The sequence below is a fragment of the Pollachius pollachius genome (genome assembly GCF_949987615.1).
Source record: "Pollachius pollachius genome assembly, chromosome: 3".
NCBI classification, from domain to species: Eukaryota; Metazoa; Chordata; class Actinopteri; order Gadiformes; family Gadidae; genus Pollachius; species Pollachius pollachius.
The window spans coordinates 10462712-10476128 of NC_136936.1; the positions used below are offsets into that span (position 1 = coordinate 10462712).

At 45.6% G+C, this 13417-nt stretch overlaps 1 protein-coding gene across 1 annotated transcript; it reads right to left on the minus strand.

Annotated features, from left to right (window-relative positions):
- Positions 1–505: 505 nt before the first annotated feature.
- Positions 506–13072, minus strand: prcp (prolylcarboxypeptidase (angiotensinase C)). The gene is made up of 9 exons (XM_079732265.1): positions 12748–13072; positions 8875–9015; positions 8492–8593; positions 7819–8000; positions 7299–7456; positions 6706–6878; positions 3226–3393; positions 2526–2713; positions 506–1477 (listed from the first exon to the last, which is right to left on the minus strand). Exons 1-9 carry the CDS (start codon positions 12934–12936, stop codon positions 1273–1275), a joined length of 1506 nt encoding a protein of 501 aa, XP_079588391.1. The 5' UTR covers positions 12937–13072; the 3' UTR covers positions 506–1272.
- Between the last annotated feature and the right edge of the window lie 345 nt (positions 13073–13417).

The following is a 13417-nucleotide window of genomic DNA, read 5'->3' on the forward strand; positions in this document are numbered from 1 at the left end:
AATGCTACCCCTCTCCCCATGCTTCTGTCTCTGTGCCCCCCCCCCCCCCCCCCCCAGCAATATTATTAATAATACCAGCGGGGGGGTGGGGTGGAGGAGGACCCCTCTCGCTGCTGTAATATTCTGGTGGGGTGCCAGCAGAGTTCCCGCACACTGGAGTACAGGTTCTCTTAGGGCAGAACCCCCCCCACACTCCAACCCAACACACACACACACTCCCCTGCTGGGATCTTTATTGCCTTTCCTCCCATCAGAGTTTTTTTATTAACTCACACGCACAGCCAGCGGTTCCATCTAAGCGAACGCTCGCACGAGAGAAAGACATAATGTTCTTTTAAAATCAATAGTTGCCAAACCCCCTGCGTGTTATTAAAAGAGTTACCGCGTCGAATCGCTCGCTTTGATCTTGAACGTCAGGAGAAGCAACAAGTGTCTTGATGGATGAAATGGAAAATAAATTGAGAAGATAAAAAAATGGTCGTAATCGCTTTTATTAAGAGGAACGATCTCCACAATAACGCCTGATTCATCTCTGGGTCTCCAAGACAACGTGTTGTAAAGGTTTGATCGGAATGCATGTTTATGAGTAGTACATATCTGTGGGCTTATGTATGTTTTTAAGTGTGTTTATGGAATGTGAATCTGTGATGTAGTTTGGTTGTCGCTCCATGAAAACACGTGGTTTAACTTCTGAGGTTTATACAGCAGAGAGGTTCCCCTCTCATTGAGGTAATCAAGCCATTAAAGCTCCCTGAGCCCTTTAAAGGCCCATCATCATATGGTTGAACAAATACGCGTTAAAGCCCAGCTTGAAACAGATGGCCCGTCTGTTTTAACCGCTCCTGGTGTTCACACGTTTAAAATCATTCTTTCCTGATTGAAAAACACACATTGTCTAATATAAATTTATGTAAACACACAAATATAAAGACAATGTGTACTAGCTTACATATTAAAAGGGCCTCGTTTTTCAGTTGCTCATTTGCTCCAGGATGCAACCCAAATTGAGTATAAAAAAAACCGACACATCATATTTAAGTCCTAACTTAAAAAACAAGATTTGGCATATTTGATCTATTCTTAGGGCTAAAGGGCATTAAAAAAGATAGAAAAGAGAAAAAAAATAAAATAAAATGATACCAAAAGACACGAGTGTGGAAGAAACACAGAGAAAGAATTTCACTTTCACTTTGTCATAGGCTGACTGGCACCTCGTCAGCGATGAGGAACGTCCCGTGGGTCTCCTCCCCCCCTGCCCCGTGCCACCCCGGTTCAGGGGGCTCTCCGGGCCTGCCGGACCCAGGCCTTGAAGAAGTCCACCTCCAGGGCACGGGCGCCCCGCACCGCGGGGGGGTCGCGCTCGTTGTCGTAGCGCAGGTCCAAGTGGTGCGCGCCCTCCGGGATCACTATGGCAACCACGCTGTCAGAGATGTTGCGCGTCACCCCCCCGCCGGACCAGGGGTCGAGGCCACCGTTGCTAAAGTTCAACAGGAGGAGAGAGAGAGGGGGAGAAAGACAGAGATTATGTTCTCGCTCGCCCAGTGAACGCAGATCTCCCTCCAGCTGACACATGAAGGCCCCAAGAAGTTTATATGGAGGACGGCCGTTCTACTAAAGTTTCTCTCTCTAGTTAAATGACTATGGTTGTGTATGTCCGGTTTTACAATTAGAATGAAACCCATTGTTGATATGGTAAGGTTTATATGTCAATGGTTACAAGTATGTTTGCCTCTTGATTCAAATGTTAAACATCTTTGGATTATCCACAATCAGAAGATCTTTACCACAAAAACCAACCACAGAACCAGCAGCACTACCTCTGGGGAAAGGCTAGTATTGCAAAGGGGCTTTCCAATTGACCGAAATCAGTTCAACATCAGCTAGTATTAAAGCTAGGGGAGGCAATTCATTTTAGAACCCTTTTTTTCCTATATTTGTTGAAATTCTCTTACATCCAAGCAGCAATCAATAATCAAATGCTCTGAGAAAAAACAACAACTATATCTGATACCTTTAGCTGTCACAATAACAAAAATGCCTGTAATAAGCCTGTACAATCACTTCATTCAGTTCTAAAGAAATGATTGTGTGGCCTGGTCTGTTGACTTACCTACCCGGGGGCACACATTGAGCATGATTGGAGACTTCCACAAGCCTAAGTAGGCCTATTGCTAAAGCTAGCAAGCTAGTCATGTTTGTTGGGGAAGTTGCTTTGGAGGGAGGCTTGGGATTTTTCGGTTGGATAGTTTTAAAATCAAGATTACTTTGACTGGTTTCTTCAAATTGCCTACCCTAGATTAAAGACAAGCCACAACAAAAAAATCAGAAGTAAATGTATGGTCCCTGTGGTGATTGCTTGAGATCTCGATTGAGATCTTTACTGTCCACTGTTGTGGAAATTCATCTTTGCGCAATCATGTATGTATACTCAAAACCAGCATTCACTTCCAATGCAATGAGCTACGAAAGGCAGAAGCCAGCTACATGTGCTTGTGAACCTGGAGGGCAGTAGCTTTAGTTTGTACCTGAAGATGATGTTGCTGTGGGCAGAGAGGTCCTTCCCTCCATACTGGGTCTCAGCCCAGGAGGCCCGCGGGCGCACCCCGAACAGGGCCTGGCACTCGTCCGAGAAGGCCTGGAAGTCCCAGGCCTGGGGCTCGAACATGTCCTGCACCCCGTCCGTGCACAGAGGCATCACCATCTCCGTGCACGCCTGGGGGTCAGATTCAGGGGGTTGGAGATGGGCCATTGTTCAGACTGGGGAGGCCATGACATAATGAACCCTCCAGGTAGCACCACTAGACAAGGATTGGTTTTAGTTTAAATACATTTTCATTTTGTAGATGGTTTAATCTGGAGGCAGGCGACTTATCCTGAATTTTAGACACACACACACACACACACACACACACACAATAACCCCCTTTCCTTCTTTAGGATTTGCATAACAATAGGCATCTCTACCTCTGGCTCTCCCGCCCACACACTCCAACTCAGGATCTCTCTCCCTGCTTCACCTCAACGTTGAAAATGAACAATAAACACCACCTTTCAAAAGGAGCAAAGGTTTACTTGAAGCCAAAGTAACAAACAGAACAAAGGACACACACACACACACACACACACACACACACACACAATCCCCCAAGGATGACCACGGGTCATCTGAGGACATGGAGGGAAGGAACCCAGCTGGCTTTATCTCCTACCAGGCTGCAGACGTACCTGGTAGTACCAGCCCAGGAAGCCCAGGCTGCCGGTGGCCGTGGAGGAGGTGTTGAGGCAGGCCTGGGTCCCGGTGTAGTTGTAGTACACCCTGGCGGCCTCAGACACCCCCTGGAGCAGCTTGTAGTCCGACACGGAGGAGTCAAACCCGAGATGCCTGCACACCGCCTGGGGAGGGACATTAAGGATCCAGTGTTGATGTGTCCTGCTGGCTTGGTGACTGCTGACCATTTGTAGTGCTTTACACGGGGCAGGCATCACATTTTAAAACCATTAAAATGATACTCATTAAAAGACAATAGAATACAACCATGGAAAAGAGAATTGTAAAAAAAAAAAAGTATCAGATAGTGCAATTATTTATATAAAACCAAGACATTAGTCATCAGCCTCACTTTTTACAAAAGAGAATTGTAAAAAAAAGTAAAACATAGTACATTTAGTTATATAAAACAAATATATTGGTCATCCGCCTCGGTGTCCGCCTCACGTGGACACCGATGTTTGTTCTATTAGATAAAGTTTCAACACGATAAGGCTCAAAAAACAACAGCGGCAATGTGGTCATGTACAACAACTGCTTCCATTCGTAAAATGGCAGTGTCTGATATGTGTTGATACCCACTCGCCCAGGTAATTACAATAAACCTAACACGCATGCGTGAATGCATCCACGCGTGCACCCATTTGCGCATGGATGTGTGTGCGTCCCATGCATGCACGTTTGCGTCCACGCCTGCACGCATGTGCGTGAACACACGGGCTGTTGTCCCCACGTACAGAGTCATAAAGCAGTGTCAGCGCCGGGCTGATTTGCATGTGAAAAATCGCAGGAATGGAGAACTAACCAGAAGTTATGGGCCCTCACTTGGCCGTCAGAAGGAAGCACATTCCTAGGAGTCACCACCAATGATTCACCAGCTCTCTGAACGTGGGAGGTACTCCCTCGGCCTCCTCGACCGGGCCACGTCCCACCGCCTCACGGCGTGGTTGGTTTCTGAGTAACACTCAGTATTCCTCCAGTGTTTCCCCTCCACTACAGCACTTGTTGTTATGGCTGCCGTGGCCCAGGGCCTTGTTCTGCCTCCTTTGTGCAGCTGGAGAAACTGGCGCTGTTTGTTTGTCGTTGGAGGGGAACCGCGCTTACACCCCAGCCTAGGAGGGCTTTTGTCTGCATCCTGGGGAGGCGAGGGAGGAGGAGGAGGTGGTGGTGGTGATAGAGGAGGAGGTAGTGGAGGAGGTGGTGGTGGGCAGTTGGGTGGATGGATGGGGAGGGCTAGGCCGCAGACATGTCCAAGTAAAAGATTTATACTCTGAAGAAGAAAAAAAACTCCAATTGCTCCAAAACATTTTCTCCCTACTTTTGAGAGAGGATTAGGCTTATACATTCATCTCTGCCAACAGATTTCCCCTTCTAAGCCCTCAATAGTCCCATTGTCACACTCACTCACATAATCACATTAGCTTTGTCATAAAAAAAAAAAAGCTCCTCTTTGCAGCCTTCGCCTAAACCGCTTACACCACCCATAGGGTCGCATACATTAAGGATCCCGGACCCATAGTCTCCAAAATGGCTGACAATGGTCAACCACCGTGAACCTGTTGCACCACAAGACGTTCTTTACCCAAGGGATGCACTAATACAAGGGAGAGGGTTTGGAGGAAATTGATAAATGAAACTAACTGGATTATATCGCGTTAGTGAACAGTAGTGAGTATTATGAGGGGTGGGGGAAGGGGATAGGGTGGGGGGTCTGGGAGACAGAGGGTTTGGGTCAATAGTGGCACTTGGTTTGTGCACGTGATGTGCCTGGGAAGCTAGTGCCACACACACACACACACACACACATCATGTTCCTCTTGGGGAAATCAAAAGAGATGTGTAACGTGAACCACGGCGACAACAACTACAGAAGAACAGAGTGGTGGAAAGAGAGAAGGTCCTGTCATTTACTGCGCAAAGGGATGCGCTTTAGTACTTTTTACTATTAAGTCATTCAGAAGCCGATTTTATCCAAAGTAGCGGTTAGGGCGTCTTGCTCAGGGAAGCCTACAGTAAGCCGGGTGTTTGACCCAGGAACCTTTCGGCTGGCAGTGAAACACCCTACCCACTAGACTTGTTCGCCCCTTAACGGAAACACATTCATACATCGCATAACGATTCTGCGGCAATTGTTCTGCAGAGGTGCTTTTAGGTTTTGTAAATCCGGGCTCTCCATAGTTTCTTTGAGGAGTGAGAGAAGGGGCTAGCGTCTGGATGTAAATGAGAGGAAGGAGAGCTGAGGGAAGCTTTGTCTCGTGTAGAGCCCTCGTGAGCCGGAGCCCAGCCAAGATGTTGGCGATGAGACGGGCCGCACCACCGGAACACCTCAGAGATCTGAAGGAGCGTGCGAATGAAAGGACTTCTGGTCCGACAGAAGGCCAGCATGGCGTCCTTACTAAAGAAAATCCTTAAAAAAGGGAACGTAGATCCTGATGAATATTGATGAAGCTAATTTGACAGTCGTCGGCGACTAAAGGTTGGGAGTCCACAACAAACACTTTGAACGGGCAGTCCTCTGAATGACCAACTTGTCCTCAAAGAGGGAGGCCGCCAGGACAAAATGCCAGATTAACCAAAGACAAATCCAAAACGTGGAAAACACGACTTAATGAACAACAAATTGAGTCCAATGTTTACATACATTTTGATATGTTGAGTTTTGTTTTAATTTAATATGGGCTGCAAGGCTATATATCTAGATCATATCTTGAGTTTAATACAAGTTGGATGGATACTGGGTAGTGTATTGAAAATGTTTATGAGTGAGTCGCAATACTATTTTTTTATATATACAGGTTTACACCTTATTGATTGATTGATTCAGCTGGTGTGTACCTGTATGGGCCAGGGGGAGGGGCTATATGAGGCTGGTGTGTACCTGTATGGGCCAGGGGGAGGGGCTATATGAGGCTGGTGTGTACCTGTATGGGCCAGGGGGAGGGGCTATATGAGGCTGGTGTTTACCTGTATGGGCCAGGGGGAGGGGCTATATGAGCCTGGTGTGTACCTGTATGGGCCAGGGGGAGGGGCTATATGAGGCTGGTGTGTACCTGTATGGGCCAGGGGGAGGGGCTATATGAGGCTGGTGTGTACCTGTATGGGCCAGGGGGAGGGGCTATATGAGGCTGGTGTGTACCTGTATGGGCCAGGGGGAGGGGCTATATGAGGCTGGTGTGTACCTGTATGGGCCAGGGGGAGGGGCTATATGAGGCTGGTGTTTACCTGTATGGGCCAGGGGGAGGGGCTATATGAGGCTGGTGTGTACCTGTATGGGCCAGGGGGAGGGGCTATATGAGGCTGGTGTGTACCTGTACGGGCCAGGGGGAGGGGCTATATGAGGCTGGTGTGTACCTGTACGGGCCAGGGGGAGGGGCTATATGAGGCTGGTGTGTACCTGTACGGGCCAGGGGGAGGGGCTATATGAGGCTGGTGTGTACCTGTATGGGCCAGGCGGGCAGGGGCTGCAGGAAGCTGGCCTCATAGGGGTAGTCCACCATGGCCAGGTTGACCCACGTCTCCTGCAGCCACTCCTTGAAGGCCACAGAGTCCGGACGGCTCTTCAGAGGAGCGCACAGACTGAACGTCCCAGACAGCCACGCAAGACCTTCAGCTTGGAAGGAACAATACAGGCCATTTTAAAATAATGATAATCATACAGTTACAATTACCGGTAATAACACTAAAAATACCAATGTTTAAAATTGTTCATTTCGAATCAGGGTTCACAGTCATTTTTAAAGGATTATAATAATTCAACCTATGAATATAACAAAATAGTTTTATATGAAAATAAATACCAGTTAGAGAGCTATCTTGACAGCAGTGCACCTTTCAGCATAACAGTAGATATGAAGATAATAATCCATGTAAATCAACGATAATTTCAGCTCAATGCAACAGGAGGCAGACTGTCTGAAACCAAATTCAAGTCCATGTGCTCAGACACACGCAGGCACGCACACTTAATCCTACTCCCCCATCTGCCGTCAATCTACCGCCAGTCTACCCAGAATGCACTTCCCTCTCTCACCAGTAGAGGCGATCTTGTCGATGGCGCCCCAGGAGCGTCTGATGTTCACGTCACAGTTTGGCCCGGAGGCGGCGAAGTCCTGGGACACGATGCGGTGGAAGTCTCCACAGGGGACCATGCCAGGGAACTGCCAGATTGGGGCTGAGGCTGCTAGAGCTCTGGAGAGAGAGAGAGAGAGAGAGAGAGAGAGAGAGAGAGAGAGAGAGAGAGAGAGAGAGAGAGAGAGAGAGAGAGAGAGAGAGAGAGAGAGAGAGAGAGAGAGAGAGAGAGAGAGAGGTGAGTTGGGTTCCATCCACGGGGACATGGCGCTGAGCCAACCTGCAGGTTTTCAACCGACAACCTAAAACTGAACAGAACTCGGGAGGGAGTGAGAGTGAGAGAGAGAGAGAGAAAGAGAGAATTAGAGGAGGATACAAGGATACATACAAGTACTTGTGAGTATATAGGGCATCGAACGTGGCACCTTTCAGTTGAATCCAACACCCTAGCCTCTACAGTATCGATAGTAGTGACCTCTTACCCCACCACCACGCTGGGGTACTTCATGCGCAGCCAGGCTGCCAGCATCCCGCCGTAGGACCCGCCCACGGCGATGACGGCGCTGCGGCGGGCGCCTGGCCACGAGCCCTTCAGCTCCCGGATCAGCACGGCGAAGTCGGCCAGGGCCTGCTCCGAGCTCAGGTAGTTCAGGTGCTTGCTGTCCTGTAGGGCCGCGACGGCGGGGGGTCAGTCGTGGATCATGTGATGTGTTGTTATTTACTGGTATTTACTACTCAAGAGATTTCGGAGATGCTTTTATCCTAAGTGACTTAGAGAGGATACAAAACAAAAGATTAGGGGGCATAGAGGATTTTGGCTTTGGATAAAAACGTCCACCAAATGGGATATATTATGTTAGGTACTGGTTAGGGGCATTTGGTCTAAGGACGCCAACAGGAGTTCTGCAGTTATTGGGGATGGAACCCAGGACCTTCCAGCAGGGAGTCGAAACACCATCACCTTTACCTGATCTTATTTTTAAATATTTAGGCACTTCATAATAATGTTGTGCTGTGTGTGTGTGCTGTTAATGTTATACTGTAGGTCTGTTTTTTCCAACATCTGAAATAATCCCCTTGAGGCATAATTTCAGTAGCGATAAGTAACATACAAACCCTTTGATAAATACATAACTTGAATATGTTACCACTTACACTGTAGGAGTCTGGACCGAAGGGCAAGGAGTCTCCATAGTAACGGTGCTCAGCGAATACCAACATGGCGCCCAGCTCCTCAGCGACCTGCCACATGAAGCCCTGAAATCAAACCCAGTTAAACCAGTCATGGAGAGAGCCAGTATGGAACAGAACTGAGGACCAATAAAAGTAATATAACATGGCACTGTATTAATACAAGTCAGGAAATGTGGGAATCCCAGCAGAAAATATTGGAGAGAAGTAGTAATTTAAAAGATAAACATTTGAAAAAACAAAGTATTCTAAAATACGATTAAGAGTCAAAATGTATAAGACATAAATACAGAAGGAATATCTGAATACACAATATGAGCAGTGGCATGAGTACGAGTAGTAGTTACAGTATTATTGCAGAACCAGGTGATGTCGCCTTCATTCCCGGTGTAAAACAGGATGGGCCCCCCCTCCTTCTGCCAGTGCTGGTCGGCCACCAGGTACCGCTGTTTGAAGGTGCCATTCTCAAAAAAGCCAAAATGATCAATCTGGAGAACACACACACACACACACACACACACACACACACACACACACACACACACACACACATATTTTTAGATGAACGTATGATCACGTAGGGTAGTGTTTTTTAATCTGATTTTAACTCATGTATTGACTATTATATTGACTGATAAGTCATTTAACACTTCTAACCAAAGTTGGCTTACAGTGACATGGTGAGACCCACGTCATTAAGGAGCAGGTAAGGTTATCTTTCTCAAGGATTCAGGTAGAGTGCAACCAAGGGTGTTTGAACTCAGATCCTTTCAGCTGGAACACTAGAAAGATACGCTTCAAAGGAAACACCTGCTGTGACCATGTCACAATATGGGACCATATTTCATTTTCAGGGTTTATCCTCCACTTCAAGATTACACCGGCCAATGTAAGTACTTATTATAGTAAGTAGCCATTAGCAAAAAAATATATTTTAGGCATAAAATGATTTGATGTATAAGAGGTAATCTCTGATCAAGTAGTCCTACTATGTTATATCAGAACTTTTGGGGGGAGACAGCACAGAGCCTGGGTCGAATATAAAAAATGACAAGAGGTAATGTTAGGCCTAGGGCCCTATTTAGTTTCTATCAAAGAAACTAATAATAATTTGCGTGACCTGATGAAAGTTTCAGAATGGGATTTTAACAAGTAACCTTGATTGGTGGCAGCAAATATGAAATTAAAAAACTGAAATTCCCGTTCACCCAGATCGGAGTTTGAATATACTAATGTATAGATGCTAATCTAAAGTCTGATTTGTGAGACTATATTTGAGGACTGGTGCCGACCAGCCCCTCTCGTTTAGCTGTTGAGAACAATGATTTCCATAAGAAATCCTATCGGAATACATTGAAACACAAACCAGACCACTGAACAAATGCCAAAACCAGGCAAATACTTTAATTATCCTGATCAAAAGCATCATAATCAGCCATGTAAGACTGAAAAGCGAGTTGCACAGCACGGTCAGAGGTGAGTTGGGTTCCAACCATGGGGACATGGCGCTGAGCCAACCTGCAGGTTTTCAACAGACAACCTCAAAGGAAACGCCACTGCAGTAATTATAGCCTCAATTAGTTTCATCAGAACTTGGGATGAAGAAGAGGCCCATTAGTTCTGGGTTCAGGCAAACTGGGGAATCTTTTCACCGAACCTCAGAGACCCTCACGTCCATTCTCTCTTTTCTCCCCATCAAACGGAAAGAGGTGGAGTTCAGAAGAGCCAGGAAGCCTTCGTTCTGAACCAGCTCCAGCTCTCCAGTCTCACCAAGAGTCGTTTGAAACGGACCCAGCACTTTAATGCTTAAACGCACTGGGTGTTTTGTTTCTGTGCCCCTGTCGTTCCCACTGGCTCCCCTTCTCAACCCGCACAAAAGAGCCGGCGATTTTATGAGCCAATGACAGCTAAAGCGTTCTGGGGCCTGAATGTGCTCTTTCATTTCTCTCTGAGCCTCGGAGCTTGGCAGCATGTACATCGTTTTTTGTTTTTTTCCAGACAGTTATATTGGAAGTTTTTGTTTTTTTCAGCTGCATAATGCTGTAGTCGTAACAGATAACAGATGGTTTTAACAGAATATATTTCTAGTTTGGCTAAAGGTTAAAGTAAGTAATATCTTTATTGATCAATATATTTTGTTATACTGTGTGTTTTTGTTTGTCTTGTTTTAGTCAAGCCAAAGTATATTTCACCTATATAATGATGTTGCAAATGTTTTCTTGTTGAAACAGCTACAAATACACTTAAGAAAACAATAATAATTTGAAAAATATATATTTAAATTGGCAATCTCTGAGCTGAGCCTCTCAATTTGCATATTGCTACCGAGATCATCTTCAAAATAACAAGACCATCTACACCATGCGAGACAGTGCCACCTTGCGGCCACTACAGGCACAACGACAGCAATCGACTTGTTGCACATCTAACTTACAGTATATAGATCCACGTTAACTCTAATAGATTACTGCAAAAACCACACAGAGAGCAAGCAGATGCGCCCTACAGTTGACAGACTGCCAGAAAGGATCACGAAAGAGATTTACATTCATTGTCTAGGAGACATTTGCAGAGCAGAGGATTTCCTTCTTCCAACAGCTGCAACATAGCTAAGCTCTAACCAGCGACACGCAAAGCAGAACATCTCCAAAATACAAACATATTTATGAGAAACATTTAAGAGAAATCGATGAGTAAAAATTTGATAGATGGAGGCCTAAACCTAACATTAAATATATATCCTATTATATATATGAGCCGCACACTTAAACACAAATAAATCATCATTTGTTGATTGGCTGGCTTAGACCAGACTCCAGGAGACAATGGGACTATGTAAAAGGAAGCCGTGTTTGAAGCCCACATAATCACTATCTTGATGAGACAGGAAGAATGTAGCAGATAGCGGACACTAGATAAGGAAGGGGGGACACTTGTGTCTCAATGTGCCCCTATTTAAATAGCATCAGGTGTGGCTTACATCCCTTTGGCTAGTAGTTGTATCCAATACAGAGAGCCTACCTACATACGTCAAACCGTATTTAATCTAAGGCCAATATACATGTTGAAATGTATTGGTAGTTAGATCAAGGATTGTGTGCACCATCTTTCAAGTGCACTTCTCAGTTGTATTTTCTTTAACGGCCCTGCCATGATTTAAACTTTGAGGGGGAAGTGAACCGTTATCCATGATCAGAAGGATGGTTTGTTAATGCACCTTGAGGTAGAGAGACAAAACAAGGTACATGCGTTAATAAAACGGGAAAATTCAAATTTAACCACAATCAGTGTTGGGTTTATAAAACAGTAGTACAGGGCAGTTATGAGTAGGTAGGCCCACTCACATACTGAGGTAATGTTAATTATACTATACTGTAAATGGCCTTTACAGTATGCCTAAAATGCCCTTCACTATAATACAACAATATCAATAACTCAATAAATTCTCAAAAGGTCAGACTTAGTAAACTTAAGGCCTAGTCTTCGACAGGGAATTAACAAGGCTCAACCAGGATACTGACTAAGATACAATAAAATAAATAACTATGACATCTAGTGTCAGCTGTCTTGTGAATGGTGAATGATGCTGCGCTCACCGCAGCACATGGGGTATGACCTGCTGTTAAAATAGCCATCACAAGAGCCAAACATTAACCACACCAACCGAACCAACCAACACATACGACCTGCTGTTGAAATAGCCATCACAAGAGCCATACATTAACCACCAACCAACCAAGACAGAAGATATGCTGTTGAAAGAGCAATCACAAGAGCCACACATTAAGCACCAACCAAACAACACATAAGAGCTGCAAGAAAACGCTAACGGTGTAACCGACGATGAGCACTGATGATGAGAGACACCGCCCCAGAACACCCTCTCAGGCTGGGCGCCAGGACGTAGCGGTCAGGTCTCCCTAACGGAAGTCCGGCGGGAAGTACCTATTGTCTAGCAGACAATACGCGAAAAAGTGTGAAAGGGTTTAAGTTACTCTCAAATTACCTTGAAGACAAAAGCCGGCGGTTTAGTTGGCAAGATTTTGCACAGGTTTATTAAGAAATATAAAATGCATATTTATTCTACTAAGAGGGGACTTAACGAAACAATATTGGGGGGAAAAAGTAAACAAAGCCCATGTTACTATAGTTCATGCAAACGATGTATACAACAGTTTACACCTCGAAATAAAAGTGCAAAATATGTACACAAAACTCACCTTCTGGTTCAAATAAAAGGTTTTATAGTCGACCGCCTTTCTGGAGGAGTAATCTAACGCGTCCCCTCGGGTGAAGAGCTGCGATTTGAGGGCGGCCACATGTAAACACTGCACTCCGACCAACAGCAGCACCACCTTCCAGGCTGACATTCCTCCTCCAGGACTCCCAGCCTTCAGGTTCAGCTCCATGGTGATCCTCTCAGACAATGAGGTAGGTTGTGGATCATGTCTCTGCCGTGGTGTGAAGACGAGACGAGTCCGGCTCAGCGGAGAAGAGGAAGTCAAACCTGCCTGTCAGCAAATCCAAATCCAGACTAGTCACGCGAGGTGTAAATTTAGACACGTGGTCATGTGCCTAAAGCAGCTGGACACCTTTCAGTAGTCGTCAATAATTCCGCTTTCTGTACTTTTCTTAAAATCCGTACAGTTTGCGAGCTGTAAACTTTAAGACGTTGAGCAGAATGATGACAGATGAAACCAGCTGAGTTGCAAGTGCTGCTGGTACTTTGAGTTCACGAGAGAGACGGACAGAGAGAGATTCATATACTGTATCTCGCTCACCCATCCCTTCACTCTCTATTAAATGGGCTATTAACAGGACAGTACAATATTTTGCTAAAGCATTTGAAAACTGCAATACTTTAATAAGGCTAATACACAGTAATATATC

Bases quoted from the DNA above. Each gene is read 5' to 3' on its own strand.
- prcp (XM_079732265.1), bottom strand. From the start codon at position 12,936: ATGGAGCTGAACCTGAAGGCTGGGAGTCCTGGAGGAGGAATGTCAGCC. The intron at 8,594-8,874 runs GTAACTACTACT...GTTTGATTTCAG, and splicing joins CCTGGTTCTGCAATAATACT to GGCTTCATGTGGCAGGTCGC. The intron at 2,714-3,225 runs GTACGTCTGCAG...TCTGACCCCCAG, and splicing joins TCCTGGGCTGGTACTACCAG to GCGTGCACGGAGATGGTGAT.